Below are 19,778 nucleotides of genomic sequence, written 5' to 3'. Positions count from 1 at the left end.
TCTAGTAACGAAATTTAAACGCGCAGCCCTGGTGTCAGTACTCGGTAAATCCGACAGACCACTAAAGCTTTCCCCAATTATTAAATATATCTGCGCGAAAACTAATTTAGTGTTGCTCGCATTTGTGTACTTTTGAGCCTAATGAACCAGTGAAGAGCAGACGGGCTTTCCTACTTTCTCAGGCAGATACGCGCTGGCAGTTTTTACCCTCATAGCACAAGCCAACTTGGGTTTCGCCTAGTCATTTACGGTTTCTCTGTAAATGTATTAGTCCCTTCACTGACATTTACTAAGACAAAAGACGCGATATTATAGCATGTGACGACATGTATTACTTTCTAGTTGTCAGATGACCTTATTAATAAAAGGAAGGCTTCACACACATAAAATCTTGCTGGCATTGGTGTGTATAGTCCACATTTCAGCTTTCGCACATAGCCGTCGTACATGAATTAAGCGAAGCACAAAAAGAGGGTGAGAGAAGAGCAGAAAGCTTGAGTGGCTTCGTCGTGTTTGAATGCCGTATAAGCAACTGTCGAAACCACCTTATAGATGAACTTTAAAAGTACTATGCCTCCTGAACCTCTCATGTATTGGACAATGACTTATTGGACAATGACTGTCCACACTTCTGAAAGCAAGTTTATGGGTCTTTTATCTGTTTTTTTACGAGCCTTATCTTTTAGTGCTTGCATAGTGGTCTTTAAAAAGCACAGTGCTATTGTTGTACTTCTGTACAGTTAACCGGGTAAGCTGCGAGTCATTCAGCCTATGATATGGTCTTTTCTTAAGGTAAGTTTCTCTGGTTTTGTTCTTTTCTATATGTTCGCGACGTGCAATATCTGTTTCTTTAAAGAAATTGGCCGTACTACTTCATCTTTCGTCCTTGTGTGGTACGCTGATTCATGTGATCAAGGAACTCCATTTCCATATAATATGGTGGCAACACCGCATGTTTGCTTTTGCTGCTAGTTGTTTGTTATTCCAGCAGAGTGACTCGCTGGGCGAGTTGGTTCATTGTTACCTTAGATTTTGGCGCGAAATACCGCCTCTCGTGTGTATTTTGCGCCAAAACCTATGTTAGTTGTTGGCTGATAGCTTGGATTAAAATTGCATATTTCTCACACTATGCCTGCTGATGAGTTCGACTCGTTCACGAAGGATGATTTTGGTTGGTGACTTCTTGAAAAGTATTCATAATCAGTTAGACAACTAATCGGCGTTCATGCGAGAATATACAGAAGCACGAAATACTGAATTAGACGTCACACAAGGTTCATTGCGTCTATATAAATAAAGCCTGCCTAGGCGATTGTTCCACAGGCCTGATTAAATTCTTTCAAGCTTCTAGTTAAATATAAGTAGTATTATGTCCAGAAATATCATTACAAACGTAAATTGTGCAAGTACGGGAGCAGTTCGTTTGAAGGGCTTTTGTTTCGGCATGAGTGCATGTCGTGTAAAACTAGGAGCCACAGAGGCACCTACAAAGTCAAAGAAAGGCGTGAGTTGTGATTCGAAATATTTAGTGACGTTCTTTTTATTGTCATACGCATTGCCGACTCTGTTTACACTTCGCTGACTTTTGACCGCTTTGCTTGGTCTTCGCGCGAAAAGAGAAGCAAATAAAAATATAAGGAAGATTTTATTGTCATACGCATTGCCGACTCTGTTTACACTTCGCTGACATTTTACCGCTTTGCTTGGTCTTCGCGCGAAAAGAGAAGCAAATAAAAATATAAGGAAGATAACGTCAAACTGATTGTCTGCTTTTCTCAAAACGGCATATTTAGGCGCACTCTCCGTCTAAGCACACCTGCAAAAAACGGAAACAGATATATTTCAATTTTTTCATTTGGTTTTGGTTGGGAAAAACTTTATTCTGAAAGTTCGAAGGTGTGTACCCTAGCGCAGGGCAGGCCACTCCCAAGACCGGACAGTAAGGCCGACACCTAGCACCGAATTGTGGGTATCTGGACATCCCAAAGTGCGATGTTTTGTCTCCGGAGAGCAGAGTTCAACTTGCTGGACGATGCTCTATCTTTGCCGCGTACTGAAGGGCTCTCCCAGTGCATGTCGTGTAAGGTGTTTTAACTGCCACGTTTCGTACACGAATTGCATGGATAAACCTTGGGCTAAAGCTTCTGGTGAAAGGCAGGGTTAGGGTACGGTTAGGGTACGCAATATTAGCGCCTGCGCTCTATTTAGCTTCCTATGTGGAGGTTGAAAGTTTCTCATACACGTAGCGTAATGCTGGGTAATTTCAATTTATTTAGTTGGCAGACCCCTGCTTATGAAATCTCCAGGTCGACCTAAAGGTCATCCATGGCTGCGGACGGCTAACCCTTATGCCCTGGAGTGGGCCAACATATTGAGATTGATGATTCCTCCATCCATGTTCCCCAAATGAGCCGCGAACCTTGTCAGGGTATGGGTCTTAAGAAACTTCTCCCCGAGTATGTTTTTGGCCTTTTTGCACACAGCTTCGACACTGAAAGCGTGAATGGCACCTTCAGAATCACTAAATATATGTAATGACGGTGATGTAAAAGAGCCAAGGCAATTGCAACCTGCTCAGCTGCATTGGCAGTTTTGGCGCATACCGACGCCGCATTGATTGTAAACCTTTCATGAATCTTTTTTATTGAAATGAAGATTATTTGATGTATTCTGATCGTTCACAGTGACTCTTGCTGCCCTTCATTTTGTTTGTAAAGCTTTGAAACAGAGTAATGCATTACAATTGCAGCATAAGTACTAGTTTAATGTTGATAAAAGTCATGCAATGTGATGAAAAGATTGTCAAAAAATCTTGCCTTAAGAGGCCTTGTTTTGAAAATATCACCTATGGTTATGTCATCGTATTAGCGATTTCAATGAATGCACATTAGGAGGATGAGAAAATATGGGCAAGCTGTGGCTTCATCAGTGGACAAACGAGATTACATGCCAAAGGAAGTTATATCGTTGGCGTAAGTGATCATCACAAAATACAGACCCACAACATAATGCCCTTGCCAACAGACCAACAGAAAAAAGTGAAAAAACAACACAACCAGAGGAGAGGAGAACAAGGCAACACAAACGATGACTATCAATGACAGAGGGCCGTGTAGCGGAAATGAAAATAGATACTGTGAGGTCCGGACTACCGCTCACGATATAGTCGGACGAGTTTCGGGCCGCAATTGAACGAACAAGTGAACATCTTTTATCACGTTTCACACAATTATGTGCCTACAGGCCAAAATTTGCCAATCGCTACAGTAACGCGATAAGTAACATAACAAAATGCTCATACAATAACATGAAAAGTAACACACCAAAGTGCTTATAGACTACACAAGCCACATAACACCCCCAATGTACCAGAAATTCGGTCGGCAACGTTCAACACACCAAGGGAGTTGGTGGGAACGAGCCATGGAATCATGCCCTCGGGTCATCTACGAGACTATATCTTCGACGAGCAGGATACAGCGCCAAAAAAGTGGGGTATCTTTTTTCATAAGCCCATATAACGTCGCCGACAATGAGGCGCCACCTAGGGTGCCTTGACGTGCGTGCGCCTGCTCACCGAGCACCCTAGTGCCATCGCTGCCACAGCGCCATCGCTGGTATGGTGGCAACCTCTAAAACTATGGCGTGGGGCGCGCTGACACCGTTAGGTGGAGGGGGCTGATTTTGTATGAGAGAAAAGAAGAGAAAAGTGAGCCCCGCAACTGTCTGCATCTAAGTGCGAACCCTCAGTAGTGGCTCACGAGGGAAGGGGATAAGGAGGGATTAAAAGGATAAAGTGGGAATCAACATAGCAAAGAGAAGGATGAAGTAGTCCGAGGACGAGGTACCATTCAGCAAGAGCTTCACGGCGTCAGGAGATGGCAGAGGGTGAACCAGTCGGCCAGAGCTGCGCTGTCGTCGGAGACCGCGGGGGCACAACCATTCGGCACGGAATCCAGCAACCGAGTCCGCCGTTAGGTGAAAACGCTTTTGCAGTGGTTCTTTGAGCCTCGGAGTCGTAAGGCAAGAGAGGAGGGAGTGTAGGAGAGAAGAAAAGTGATGAGGACAAGCGTATCTTCAATGCGGGTGTAAACGCTGCGGGGAGAAATGTCTAGAGGAGAGGGAGCGGGATGGGACCTTCATGTGCAGTCGAAAACGGACGCCGCCGGATCGAGCTCGCTTATAAGCTTCTTTGAATCTAAAATGATGGACGATTCGACACCGACATTATTTGGCTCCTTTAGTGAGGTGTTATACATCATGTGCCATCTACTTGTGAGCGCGAACAGATGGCGCGTGAGGGCAGGTGCAATAACGCCAGAATGAAACACTCCCAAGCATTTTCCCGAGGGTGAACATGGTTAAGTGCGAATGCACGGGGTGATGCTATGAGGGGGAGTAAAGTTAAAATCCGTTGGCATTCGCCAGCGAGTTAACGTAAGCTCCCCCGTGTGATCACATTGCGATTCCCAGGAACCATTAGACACTCTCGGGAACTCTTCGTGAGTTTACGCGTATATGTGAGAGTGAATTCGCACTACAATGATGTTTATGTCCATGGCCCGCTTCGCCCGCTTGCGCTCGGCGTCACGGGCCCTTCGCCGCGCTGCCTTGTCTTACCCCGGCGCGAAAACTTCAACGACGCGTGCAATGCTCGCATTCGATTGCGTTGTACTCGTTGTTGGGGGTATAGCAGTCCATGTTGACGCTGGCGATAGATCCACACCTATGACGACTTGCCGATCTCGAGCAAGTCGTGGCTGCGTGGGCGCATGTAGCCACGGAGTGGAGGGTGGAGCGCGCGCAATCACGTGGTGTGTGACGTCCCTGCGTCGTTGCTACAGACGCTCCTTTCCGCTCCTCGCGCCGTTGCTATGGAAGAGGAGGAGGCGCACCGTGGACGGCGGACTCAGGGTCACTCATAAAGTGCATTCACGCTTAATAACGCGGTACGATTACAATGGAGCGTTACCACAGCCAGCATACCTTATACTGCAATAAGTGCAGCGATAACTCTTCTGTAGCATTGATATAAGGCACAGGCAGGAGCACCAGTGAAAGAAGAGAGGGAAGGGTGTTGTTGTTGCTCGCGCTCCCTCCACTTGACAGCTGATCGGCTTTACCTCTGCGTTTCCCCGAATAAAATTGTCTTCGGCTTATTGCTAAAGGCGTACTAACAAGTGGTGGAGAGTGCTGGATCGATTTCCCAACCTAGAGCTCCGGAACCTAACTCTACCTTCGCCGTCAACGATGTCCACCGACGTTGCACAGCAGACCATTTCTACATCCCACCCTGCTCGCTGTCCTGGTGTGCCGAGAGAGCGAAAACCAGTCATCTTCAGCGGCACCGATGAGCAGGACGTCGAGTACTGGCTCTCTTCGTACGAGAAAGTAAGCGCCAATAATAGGAGGGACGAAAACGACAAACTTGGCCACGTCCACTTTTACCTGTGAGGAGCGCGCAGCTCTAGTTCAACAACTATGAAGCTGGGCTTTCCGACTGGGCCACTTTCAAGATCACCTTCACGGACGTGTTTGGCCGACCAACAGTGCGCAAGCTCCACGCAGAACAGTGCTTGCGAGATCGCGCCCAACTGTCTGGAGAGGGTTTTACGTCCTACATCGAGGACGTTGTGGGCCTCTACCGTCGCTACAAACCCGAAATATCTGAAACAGCCAAGATAAAACATATTATGAAGGGCATCGAAGAAGATTCCTTCTACATGCTGGTGGCGAAAGACCCGCGAACAGCTGCGGAAGTTATTCAGCACTGCCAAAACTACGATGAGTTGCGAACACAGCCCATTTCAACGTGACGCCCTACTTTCGACGTGATGACCACGTCACCATTGACCGTTGGTGCAATTTCACCGGAACAGACGGTATCGACGCCGCAAATTCAACAGTTCATCCAGGAGGAAGTGGCTCGCCTTGTCTCTTGCGCCCTTCCTTCCCAGCAATACTCACGGGCTGACCTCGTCGCTGCGCCAAACCATCGAAGAGCAAGTCTGCTAGGCACTCCCGCCCTCGTGCCAGCCACCGCCTGTGTCCGCTCCCTGACTTACGCTGACGTTGCGCAAAGGCCGGCACATGCGCCGTCAAACATCGTCGACTCCGCCCACCAAACAAACGCCTTCTACGCAACACGCGTACCAACAGGTTCGCATGTTCCCTTTTCCCGCCGTCCTTCAACGCTTCCAACAATCCTTAACGCACACCGGATAACAGACCCATCTGCTACTACTGTCGTCTGCCTGGCCATGTTGAGCGGTTCTGTTGCAGCGCGTCCCCCATTCAGGTACCATCGATGGAACCTATGGCTACGCCCACGAAGAGCCACCACAGACGCTGCCTTTCGATGCTACTTCGGATAGCCCTCCACAGAGCCACCGCGCCTTCAACCAGCACCGATCGCCCTTCCCATGCCGACGTTCGCCTTCACCGATGCTTCGGCGTGCACCACCTGCCCAAACAGAAAACTGAACATCGCAGTTCCGGAGGCAAGAACTGCACCACCGTCGAACTCTACAAGGCCTCCTCTTCAACCAACTAACGAAGTAACTGTTTTAGATGCGGAGCATCTTATACTCGCGCCTTGTAGTGCGCCGTCCGCACCGCTTCTCGAACATTCGACAGCTGACGCGCGCGCATGCGCCGTCGCGCCGTCGCCCACTCTTCCACCATCTGTGCATCCCTTCCTCCTCTACACACCGCGCGCGCTTCACTCCTCCACCATCTGTGCACCCTTCCTCCTCTACACACCGCGTTCGACATCTACAATTCTCCTGATTCTCCAGTGGACGCGCATGTGGCGTCGCGCTTCGAGAACATTTAACAGCTGACAGTGCATGCGCCGTCGTGCTGTATATATACTCAAGGTCGGCGCTCGCTCGCTCAGTTGCCGCTCGTCGGTTGGTTTGTACGGCGCGTCGACGTCCAAGGTCGCGGTGAAATGAATTCCAACGAATCCACAAACACAATGATCGACGTCCCTTCGACCAGCGCCGCCCTTTCGCATACGTGTGTACGTGTTCACTCATTTAACACCCCCTCCTACAACCACGTTAACCAATTTAGCCATCGACCCAAGTAAGTCGCAATTTAACACCCCATTTCACAACCACGTTAACCAATTAAGCCATCGACCCAAGTAAGTCGCACTTTAACACCCCGTTAACCAATTATATGGTCCGCATCCTCCTCAGTGTTCCCCCGAGGGAAGCTGCGGGCAATTTTTTTCTTGAAGGTGCTGCCGTTCAAGAATTTTTCGATACTGGAGCTGCCGTGTCTGTATTGAGTGAAGCAATGTGTCGCAAGCTAAAGAAAGTTACGATTCCGCTTTTTGGCATTTCCTTGCGTACGGCAACTGCGCATAAAGTAAACCCTTCTACGACGTGCACGGCTGGGCTACTCATCCAGGACGTTCTGTACGTGGTCGAATTCCTCGTTTTTCCATACTGCTCGCATGACGTGATATTAGGCTGGGACTTCCTTTCCATTTATCATGCCGTTGTTGATTGTACCCTGGCCGAACTGGAATTATCATCTCTCGCCGACAACGATATTAACAAGCCTTCCATTTCTCGTGTTGTCGTCGCTGCACACACGACTATCACACCTATGTCTTCGGTTATTGCGCCGATCTCGTGCGACCATGCTGCTTTTTCGAACGTCATGTTCACGCCGTCTGAAGACTTCACTTCTCGAAAAAACGTTCTTCTACCTTTTGCTCTTCTGATGGTCGAAAACATTTCCGCAACCATTCACGCCACGAATCTCCTTTCAGAGCCAGCAAGATTATTCGGTGGCGAATGCATCGGTAGTTTTAAGGACATTGATTGTGTTTGCGCCTGTCAACTGCTCGATCGCGCAACAAGCCTTCAGATCGCCAGTGTTACTCCCGCTCCCACGTCCACCACATCTTCCTTGGACGCCTTCCTTCCATCGATTGATTCAGACCTTCTTGTTGTCCAACGAACCCAACACTTGACACTTCTCGACCGCTTCAGGATGTCTTTCGACTTCAAGCAAACCGATTTGTGTCGAACATCTGCAATTGTTCATCGTATAGACACTGGCTCTCACGCACCATTGCGTCAGCGGTTATACCAGGTCTCTCACTCTGAACGCCAAGTTATTGACGATCAAGTTTCTGATATGCTCAATCGTGGCGTCATACAGTCCTTAACAGTCCATGGGCCTCCCCAGTGGTACTGGTCACAAAGAAGGACGGGAGCATCCGATTTTGTGTTGATTACAGGCGCCTTAACAAGATCACGCGCAAAGATGTTTATCCGCTCCCTAGAATTGACGACGCTTTCGACTGTTTGCAAGAATCAGAGTTCTTTTCCTCGCTGGATCTTCGATCAGGATACTGGCAAGTACCCATGGATGAATCTGATCGCACCAAGACTGCGTTTTCAACTCCGGACAGCTCGTACAATATTAACCTGATGCCATTCGATCTTTGCAACGCCCCTACTACCTTCGAGCGTCTGATGGACAACATACTTCGAGGCCTCAAACGACAGACGTGTCTTTGCTATCTGGACGACGTCGTCGTTTTTTCAAAAGATTTTGATACCCATCTTCTGTACCTCGCAAGTGTCCTGGAATGCCCCACACATGCTGGGCTTTAACCAAAGTTGAAGTGCCATTTTGCCGTCCGGAACCTCACCATCTTAGGGCATGTTGTCAGCAAGGATGGTGTTCTACCTGACACTGCGAAACTCCGTGCCGTCGCCCAGTTTCCTAAGCCATCGACACTATAGGAACTCAGGAGCTTTATCGACTTATGTTCATAATTTTGTCAATTCCTTCGTAATTTCGCGTTTTTAATAGTTCCTTTAACACGGCTACTTTCTGACAGTGAAGAAATTTCGGCGTGGTCTTCCGCTTGCGATGACGCATTTGCGAAACTATGTCATTTGCTGACATCGCTACCGATTCTCCGTCACTTTGACCCTGATTCCCCTATCGAAATTCACACCGACGCGAGTAAAGTCGGGCTTGGCGCTATTCTTGTTCAACGCCAGTCTGGCTTCGACCAGTACGTGGTTTCTTATGCCAGTCACACTCTTACTAGAGCTGAAGAGAATTATTCGGTCACAGCAAAGGAATGTCTAGCCATCGTTTGGGCAATCACAAAATTTCGACCCTACGTATATGGCCGTCCATTTGACGTCGTGACTGATCACCACGCCCTCTGCTGGTTATTGGCACTAAAAGACCTGTCTGACCGCCTGGCTCATTGGGCATTACGTCTCCAAGACTATGATATCCGTGTATCTACAGGTCGGGCCGCCCACATTCATATTCCGATGCTCTTTCTCACTCTCCACTTCCCCATGAACATGGAAGTGCGGCTGTTTTCAGTCTCGATGCTGCAGCACCTTCGTTCACTGACATGCCCTCCGAGCAACGCCAAGACGCTTGGATAGTCTCTACGATAGAGGTACTGTCTCACCCACCCCAAGGTACTGCCAACCGTTCACTACGACGTACAGCTCGACATTTTGCCATCCGCGATGGACTTCTGTACCGTCAGAACTATGTTTCCGACGGCCGCAAGTGGTTGCTTGTGATTCCTCGCTATCTACGTGCTGCTATTTGCGACTCCTCTCACGCGCATCATCAATGCGGCCACGCCCGTGTGATAAAAACGTATGCACGCCTCCGGCTGTGGTACTATTGGCGTGGAATGTACCGATTTGTCCGACACTACGTAGTTCGTGTTCCAAATGTCAATTCCGAAAAATCCCGCCGAACATAGCCAATGGGCAAAAGGTCGGCATCGGCCAATGCAAATGCCGACCTTATGACCCCATCGGAATTGACTTGTACGGTCCCCTTGCCTACACTCCTGATGGGAACCGCTGGGTGTATGTCACTATCGATCACTTGACACACTATGTTGAAACTGCTGCGCTACCAGAGGCCACATCACGTGCAGTTGGCTTGTTTATCCTTCACAATATTGTTCTTTGCCATGGCGCACCTCGTGAGCTACTCAGCGACCGCGGAGGTACGTTTCTTTCCGAAGCCATACAAGCCCTTCTTCGAGAATGCAACGTTGTGCATCGGATAACCAGCGCGTACCATCGCCAAACGAATGGAATGATTGAACGGTTTACCGCACACTGGGCGACATGCTGTCTATGTACGTGTCCGCTGACCACACCAACTGGGACCGCATACACCCCTTTGTTAGCGCCACTCAATATACGACATGATTTTCTCCGTTCTTTCTCCTCTACGGCCACGAACCTTTTTCATTCATGGACACAATTTTCTTGTGCAGTCTGGACGCTTCTGAATCCACAACTCTATCTCAAGTTCCCACCTACGTGGAAGATTGCAGGCCACTCGTACGTTCCTTAACCGCACAAGATCAAGCGTACCAGAAGGACCGTCACGATGAAAACCTGCCCTCCCAGTCTTGTTCGCCTAGCTCGTTGGTATAACTTCGCATTCCCTCATCTGCTCCTGGTCTTTCCACCAAGATAGTGCCGAAGTACGAAGGCCTTTCTGAATCCTACGTCCGTCTTCATTGGTTAACTATACTGTTGAGCCGGTTCAACCAGCGACAGACCGACGCCGTCGCGGTCGCGAGTCTGTTCATGTTGATCGATTCAAACCGCACTACGACCCACCCATCCTACCCGGTCCATAGGTCGCCAGGATGGCTCCTTTTCTGGGGGGGAGGGGGAGTGGTTTGTAGCAGTGATATATGGCACGGGCAAGAGCACCAGTGAAAGAATAGAAGAAAGAGTGTTGTTTCTGCTTGCGCTTGCTCCGCTTTACAGCTGGTCGGCTTTACCTCTGCGTTTCCCCCAATAAAAGTGTCTTTGGTTCACTGTTAAAAGCCTACTAACACTACGCTTGCACGGGCTGCACTTGTGAGCAAAAAAATGAATGCCTTCATTTCTCAGCGAAAATAATAAAGCGTCAAGCATACGAATGATTGGGGGCGCAGGCAGTGGTTAACCGCGAAAGGAGCGTGTTAGCATACCATCGCATACCAGTAAAATTATGATTTGGCAGTCATGGCTACTTCGTGCTAATACACCGGTTACAACATTGCCCCCTCGCTCTTCTTTTATTCGTCTTTGAATGTCTTACCATCATTTAGGATCAATCCGCGTGAACTAGCTTACCGTACTGCCATTCGGCAACCTAATAGTTTCCACGTTACCACAACAAAACTGCCTGCATTTTTCACCCACCACTCAAAGAATCAAACAACACTACTTAGGCTGATTTTTGTTCATTCACACTTGATTCATTAGCATGGCTAAAACGTGACCACCGCTGTGAAACTGAAAAAGAAAGAGAGAACGTACTGATCATCAACTTAAAATTCAATGCCACGAAAAAAACAAAAACAAAAGCTCTATGCTCGAGCTGTTCGTAAGCGAATGCTCTTGTTTCACCTACGGCACTCTGCCCAAACTTATGCCAGCAGTTTTTGCTCTGTCTTGCGAGTAGACGCGGAGCACTGTTCCCGCTTCCTTGGCGCGGCTCGCAAGCGAATTGGCATGATGTAACCGCTTGTGGTGTGAGTTGCGCAATCCTAGGTAATGTGACACCTTACTGTTTTCTTTTGGGTGTATGAGTACCTTATCTTTAGAATATTTCAAACAGAATGCAGCTTTTACATGTAATTGTGTGACGCGATTCTTACAAAACAAAAATGAGAGTCAAACTTTTCTGCCTATAATGCAATAACGTAATGCGAAAATTTGCACGTGTAAAGGTAATAAATAGGTATCTCACCCGTGTCGAGTCACATACTGTGCCGTCAGCGGCACGAGTGTCCCAGCAATCCCACCACCCTCCATATCTGTCTGTATAACGCATGAATCGACAACACGACTGTGTGCAGGCATGGTAAGGTGAAACGGTTGTCGTGTGTTTCTAAAAAAATAAAAGAGGGAAAAAGAAGTACAATGTCATATAGTTAGAAAATGTATGTTATGGTAAAAGTTACTTGAAATACCCAAATAAACGCTATTCAATAAAATGCAATAATTAAGTCATCATTATTCAGCCTTCGCTGGCAGTTTTATTACATTTTGTATTCAAGCAAGATGGTTTTTTACCCTCTTATTGACAATAATCTTCGTTCTCACCTGGCTAACGAGAGATCACCAATCCTCCTTGTTTGGCAGCGTGACCACATCGGCTGGATGGTAGATCATATATTATATACTAAAGGTTCAAAATATGAGTACGCACCAGACGCCCTTGATGAACCTCGCATTGTGTCAATTTTCAAGGTAAACAGCGCGAAAAACGAAGACAGAAAAGTAGTTGGACACAAGACGAGCGCCGACTTTTAACTGAAAATTTAATAAAAAAACATCCTGTATATACAGTTATTCGCACATGCTCGTGCATGGCGAGAAAACTGAAACTATATAAACTAAAATAATTGCTGTAAAATCATGCACGAATAACTTGTATATATGTATGATCTTTCTCCATTAAATTTTTCAGTTGAAAGTCAGCACTCCTCTTGTGTCTTCCTACTTTTCTGTCTTCGTTCTTCGCACTGCTTACCTTGAAAAATGAATTGTTACCAACTTGCCTATTTTTAAAACTACTCACATTTTGTGTCTGTGGCTTTTTCACATATGCCTCTTAGTGTCCGCATATTTCGCACTGACTCCACCTCAAACAGAAGTACAGGATTCAAAAGTTGCGTTTGCCATTTGTGTATCCCTTAGCAACATGCCGCTGAGCCTTTGAGCCTTTTCTGCGCCGGTTTTCTATAGGCGCATTTTTTGTTGTGCATGTTGTCATGCAATATATTATATATTTTTGCTCTCATTTTATGGTATAGAGAATGTGCTGCCAAGGTGTATGCTTTTAACCCACATGTTTCAAACCTAGAGCTTACAGAAAAACTTTTGTGTCGGTATGGGCGTCGTTCATCGAGAACGAAAACTCGTTATTGATGCGTGTAAATAAATTAATATGATGTTTGATCCGTGTGGGAATTGAATCCACACCTTCTGCTTAGTAAGCAGGTTCTCTGTCAAAACGCCACGCCTTTGCTTGAAGCTCTTGCTAAAAAAAAGCCCTTCAGAAATGTTATGTATGGTGATAGACCTCCTTAATAGATGTAGTGTTGCGTGGCGAAAGCGCAGAACAGCGCCGGGCGTCAAAACGTGAATTGTGCAACGAGTGGATCTTTCAACTGGTCCACGTTATACAAAGGACTCAGAGATATTTATTTATCATAATCAGCGAAAACAGCAATTGAGTGAGCAGCTGCATTGATGCATGCTTTGCCATTGGACGAGAAGTGGGCACTACGCTATTTCGCAAAAGTAAGAAATGTGGCGTAGCGGGCACATCGCAACTGTGTACTAACACCGGGTATTGTAAGGTTGTTTCAAATGCCCAATCTACCTCGTACAATTGTTGCATTCTTTGTGGCACGGTTGAGGTATCGAATGAGAAGCCAACCTAGGCGAGCGATTTAGAAGGTGATGCGAATGGGTTCCGATTACGCTACCGCCTTCTGCACTTGAGGCGAGGCTCAAATGTACTTCAACATTTTTTTTCACTTGCTACTCACAAATCTATGCATGAATAAAACATACCGAACACTGCACGATAAGGCTTCAGGGTATTTGCTTCGAATAAAAGGACTGACAAAAGATCTGGAGTGGAGTCTAAGAATTCTATTTGATGGGATGGTGAAGGGGTCGAAAAAGGCACGTTATTAAACTTATAGGCGACGATCACCACATAGGAGAATCAGCTTGCACTTCGATAAAAGCTCTTGGGATAGCTAAAGGGTCAGTGAACAACAAAAAATGATTTGCTAGTATTTTTAAATTACCCTAAATTATCGAAGATCCCCTCTACTTGAGGGCTCGCGTCTTTTCGCTCAATGCATAAAAGGTCCCGATCACTCGCGGGAATGGCAGACACAAATGTCAGATGCGGAAATGTAGGCGTGCCATAAGGCTTCAGCTACGATCTTGGAACATCCTCTCCGATATGAAGGATGGAAGCGGACTCCAGTATTTTGGAGCAGCTCAGGGAGCAGGAATAAAGCAGTTTTGGAGCAGCTTTGCAGCAGTAAAAGATGAGTTACAAGCAGGCCTAGAACACCACAAGACGTGTTTTGGAGGAATAATATTTGGTTTTCACACACATTTCTAGGTTGTAGGGCTAACCATAATGCTAATTAAAACTTTTGCTTTCTGGTGAACGCAAAGGCATTCAGCGACTTTTACTAAACCTTCAAGCTGCTGAAGCAACCACCCTTACCATATATATATATATATATATATATATATATATATATATATATATATATATATATATACATATATATGTGTGTGTGTGTGTGTATAAATGGGAAAGAATCGTATACAAAAAGGCTCGTTTTTTCGTGTTTTGACACAATGATAATGAGATCTAACAGACAATAATGCCAAGGAATGTATAGGGAAGTTAATAGAACCAACGTAAAGTAAATAGGAAGAAAGAAAAGTGGGTGAAAAAATAACTTGCCGTGAGCAGGAATCAAACCTATGACTTTCGATTAACGCGTTCAATGCTCTAACCACAGAGCTATCACGGCGGCTATGCCCCCAGCCACTGTATTGCGTTTATATGTGAATTTTAACGTGGGAGTGTCAGTCAGCGCCATCTGTAGCCATAGCGGCGAGTGTGGAACACTTTTTCATGAGCCTGTGTGGCGTCACGTAACACGTGAACTTACCATATATATATATACCCTTGGGACATAAGCAATGCTTTAGAAAGCTACTAGAACTCAGACGAATCATAAACGTTAATGTTAAAATGTTGCAATAATAAAGATTAAAGCTGTCATAAAAACATCACATCTAAAATGAATCGCAACTCAAGACTAGAGATAAGCCTATAACAGTTACTTTACGTGATAAGACCAAAAATGAATTTGAAAATTTTATGTATGTTCTCGTCTTTGAAGTGCAGAGCCGACATGATAATCCCGTGAAAAATTAGATGCGCTGGCCACCCCATTGCTTGGCGATAGCACAGAAAGTTTTCTTTTAATGCGATTTGAGTTATATGGACACTCGACAAATTTTTGTCGTAGCCGCTATGTTCCGCGTAAATTATAAGTTGGTAACATCCCCTTCACATCGTAAGATCTACCCGCGAGGGTGACGAGCGCTGCTCTAGTAGATTCAACGAAGTGGCCGATCTCTGTTGCTCGGAGGGCACACGTGGTACAATCCCGCCGCGTGTTAGATTTGCCCTAAAATGCTCAGCAAACTTACCGCCTCTGCTGAATGAGCATGAAAAGATGGAGGGGGGAGGAGAGGGGGTCGCTAAGCAGCAGCTGTGAGCTTTGAGTCTAAGCGCGCGGTCGCGATCACTCGATCGCGTGCTATCTCGGCAAGCATCAGCACACGGCATGACTAGTACAGCCTCCTCCTGTACGTGGTGCGCTCTCAATGGGAAGAGATATTGCGAAAACAGCATTTCTATTAGGAGCGACCATACTCTTTCTCTTACAACAGTGTTTTGTTAAGTTACGTCATTTCGGATTTATAAGACTTAGCTGTCAGGCCTACTTTGTATTTTGACGGGGTCTTGACGTTAACGCAGGACGAATTAGCCGTTTTTATGAGTGAACTTTTTCTTTGGGCGAACTTCAGTACGGTGAACGAACTATCACTCTACAAGCAATAAACCCTGTAGGCTGATAACATGGAACATAGAGCGTCGGCCGTCGATAGTCTGCTAAGCACTGAAACATGTCGGCATGCCATCGAAGATTCCAGCGTTATCGCTAGTGGCCACGTAAGCTCCAGAAAACAACCCTAATACACGGGTATAGTGTGTGTAATCTCAACAGAAGATTATCTAGATGATTTTCAGTCATTCGGGCGAAGTTTGCGCCAGGCATGCGTCAATACGCAAATCAGGCGTTTCTTTTTTTGGAAAAGAGCCAAATGCACTCTAAATGAGAATTAGAAAAACGCACTTTTCTCTACTGACAATACCATAGGGCCTGCTCAAACATACTTTTTTCCAGTATGCTACTCTCTCTTAGATACCACAAACCTACATTGTGACTAAAATTGACATAGCCAAGTATCGTCAGTATTGTCGAGGAAAGTTTGTATTTGGCTTATATACATTGAAATATTTCATTTGGGCATACAATAGCTTGTAAAATAGTTTTAAAGCGGTTCTGATGTACAATACAGCAATATTTTGCGATATAATTAACATCATACTTGTGCTTTTATCGGTGCCATGCTTCGACGTATGGGCGCATGGCGATTGCTAGACGTCAAGAGCGAGTGGTCTTTCCTGGCAAAAGGCGTACCATTCTGGACTGTCAGTGTTTTCTGGTTCCTGGAATCTATTCAAGGCCTTGAAAAGTGTCCCAGTTGGTTTCCTTTCATGTAATTTCTGACCACTTCTTCTTCTTAAGGGAATACATAGACTCCTACCATCTCTCTTTTATGCATAATTTATTTGAAATATCCCGTGTTGCAGAGAACGGAGCACAGAATACTGTTGTGCTAATTACTAATATGCAAATAGAAGGAGGTAAATCAGCCTCTCACTCTTTGCAATCGAATTTGTCATTGAAATCCATGTCCTTCAGTAAGTGCAACCTTGGCTTACGAAAACCTAACTGTAGAAAGTAACCACGATAACAAAACAACTAACACATAAATGAAACATTTTGGGTGGGACCATCTTGGTTGTTTTGATCACGTTTGTTGGCGCAGCGCTGGTCTAATGCAGTTGGCTCACTTTGATTGAAACAGAGAACTTGGCTCAATTTTTAGAAACTGCCTTTTTGAGCACACGTCACAATACAGAACTCCGCCATTTTGATTATAACTGTTCTAGGAATTGAAAATACTTAGGGATGCTTTACGTTCCAGAGATATTTAGCCTAGTTGCGTTTCCCGCATTTGCCTTTTTTTAAAAAAAAACGCCTCATATATTGGCGCGGTAATAAAATTAGACAGAAAGGAGCGCGTGTGGCATTACCCTTACATTACTATTTGTCGCAATTGCGTTCATCGCTTCGGCGGGGAAACTTTTTTTTTCAGTTTTTATGTTTCGAAGGTCTTCATCGAAAATCACGTGCTATGCTCGGTGGTGCCTCGGCAACGGTGCGGCGAGTTTTTTGCATGCCACTGCCGTCTAACAGCTTCGCTGTTAGAAGGTAACCTCCCGTAATGAGGTCTGCACACAAACGCTACCTTAACAAGGTTCGCGCATTTATTACATGCGGCCCAAGATTCATGCATGGTGTAAGTTCATGCATGGTGTAAGCGCCATGCATGAACCGAAATTTCCCAAGACCGAACTGCACGGATATGGTTGCGGCGGCGCCCTTTGTGTAGCCAACCCGTTTTTTTCGGTATGATAAGACTCGGCTAGATTTGGCGTCGCACGCACGAATTGACGCTTAGGCCCCACTTGAAGCAGCAGGTCAGATTGGCGCAGAATGGTGTAATAGGTGGAGCGTCTTCACCACTGCAATTGCACTCACCTTCGCTCATGCCAAATATGGGTCAGCGCTGTAAAGTCAGCCTGAGAGAGGGGGATGTAAGCGATACGTGAAATGCGGATAAAATGATCCGAAGACATGGTCAGTAAGCTCTCTACCCTGAACCAATCATTGCAAGGTAAGGAGGAAAAAAATTATGAGAGCCAAAAGAGGTTGACACTACACAGATGCCCCTCTATATACCTTATCAATTGTTGTCAATCAAAAATGCGCGGGTTCGCATCCTAGTCACGGCGGCTGCTTTTCGTGGGGTCGAAATAAGGGCACCCGGGTTCTTTGATATAGGTGAACGTCCAATAACTCTACGTGTACGAAATTTAGCTGGACCCTCTGCGACCTGCTGCGTAATCATGTTTGGGTATAGGCAAGTAATCCGCAGCAGTTATTACACACACACACACACACACACACACACACACACACACACATGCACGCAGGCACGCACACACACGCACGCATGCACACACACAGGCACGCAGGCACGCACACACACACGCACGCACGCAATCACACACACACACACGCACGCACACGTACGCACACACACGCATGCACACACACGCACGCACACGTACGCACACACACACACACTCACACACACACGCACACACACACGCACGCACACACACACGCAGGCACACGCGCACACACACACACGCACGCACGCACGCACGCCCACACACACACACACACACGCACGCGCGCGCGCGCACACACACACAAACACACACACGCGCGCGCGCGCGCGCCTACCTTTTAGCGAATAGAGACCGAACAAAGCAATAGTAGGAATATTACCTATATTAACTAGGCTATGTCCAGTGGACGACCACAAAATTTCTTAAAGCAATAAGAAAGGGTTGTGCTATACGTTCTATCGGATACAAAAAAAAAAGGTTTTTGGCGCCTTGGTGCCTTGGCCCCATCTAACCTGAGCCCGCATTAAAGTGAAAAATGCAAACGTTACACGGTGCGGTACCCCCAGACATCAAGTATTTCCTCTTAAACTTGTAGTTGGCAATGCGTGAAGCAAGAAATTCATGAAAGGGCACCACAATAAGTTACAAGTAGACTTCCTATCAGGCTGCACCTGCTGACTCGTCCAAAGGGTGCGCTAAATATTGTACAAATCTATTGCACTTATGGTATGCTATTGGCGAGGCAGCTTGCGTTTGTGCTCAGTCGACTACAGAGCATCACAGAAAATGCGAAGCATTCCACTTCACAAATGACACAAAGGCCTTTCACAGTACGCTGATAAACATTTTGGGTACTTATTTAAGGAATAATATACAGGCAAGCAAATGCCTAAGCAACCAAGTTATCGCGATACGTAATGTATTTTTACGTGTTCAGTGACATCGAAACAGCTTAAGTAGTGTGGAAAAATAAAATTTGCGTCACTCACCCGGTACCACCGTTCATATCGTTTTCTTGCTTTACGGGCCCAGTCGCTCTTTTTCGTCGATGGCCAGTTGTTAATGTTCCGGTTAATTGTAGACAGCTGCAAATGACATGAACATTAACAGGTAGCATTTGTACATTGTATCAGTGGACGTACGTTATTTCAAATTTTGAACTCCGAGTCTGTCCATAATTATATCGATCACATTAACAATGCAGCGATGGTTTGGAACGCAGCAGCTCGAAGAACTTGTCTCGAAATGTGGCCGGCTTCCGTTTATAAAGTTTCACGTATCCAGACTAACATTGCTGATAAAAATGCTTAATAAACATTCTGCTTATTAGGCCTTAGATTAGGAAGGAGGGTATGCTGATTACCTAATAAAATTATTTAATGGCAGTTATAAATATATCTTCACTTGGTTTATCAATCTGCGGAACGTCAGTAACAAGCCACAGGTGATTAACACGTATCGACCCAGAAACGGCGAGAACACACATGGGTAATCTGAACACGTGAGCTTTAAGAAAATTGGCAGATTCCACGTACAGTTGGAATTGGTGACATGCGAAGCACGAATGAGGAAAGTTGATACGGTCACATAAAAATCATCACAACGTTACGAGGCGAAGTTAAAAATGCCGTACATGACTTGCATGTCATAATTAACATATTTGGACGTGTTATTTACCTTTGTCTTCTATTCACGTCACCTGATACCAAATTTGGCATATGAGGAACTCTAACGGCCGCGAGCGCATCATAAGCGTAGCATGTAGTCATGTACTTACATGACACGCACCTGATGATTATCAAGTT

The 19,778-nt window shown here is 46.1% G+C and overlaps 1 protein-coding gene across 3 annotated transcripts in view; it reads right to left on the bottom strand.

Moving 5' to 3' along the window:
• Nucleotides 1-1,626: 1,626 nt before the first annotated feature.
• LOC142785383 (uncharacterized) overlaps nucleotides 1,627-19,778 on the bottom strand; it is a 255,405-nt gene continuing 237,253 nt past the window's right edge. For all 3 annotated transcript variants that reach the window (XM_075883863.1, XM_075883864.1, XM_075883862.1), the window contains 3 exons: nucleotides 18,963-19,058; nucleotides 11,776-11,916; nucleotides 1,627-1,816 (listed from right to left, as the gene is read on the bottom strand). In XM_075883863.1, the coding sequence (XP_075739978.1) occupies nucleotides 1,790-1,816; nucleotides 11,776-11,916; nucleotides 18,963-19,058 (264 nt within the window). In that variant the 3' untranslated portion in view covers nucleotides 1,627-1,789. The remainder of the gene's footprint in view (nucleotides 1,817-11,775; nucleotides 11,917-18,962; nucleotides 19,059-19,778) is intronic.

This window comes from Rhipicephalus microplus, unplaced genomic scaffold, assembly GCF_043290135.1.
Source record: "Rhipicephalus microplus isolate Deutch F79 unplaced genomic scaffold, USDA_Rmic scaffold_21, whole genome shotgun sequence".
Classification (NCBI taxonomy): domain Eukaryota; kingdom Metazoa; phylum Arthropoda; class Arachnida; order Ixodida; family Ixodidae; genus Rhipicephalus; species Rhipicephalus microplus.
The sequence above is the reverse complement of the archived record's forward strand: the minus strand, read 5'-3'. Positions and strand labels throughout refer to the sequence as shown.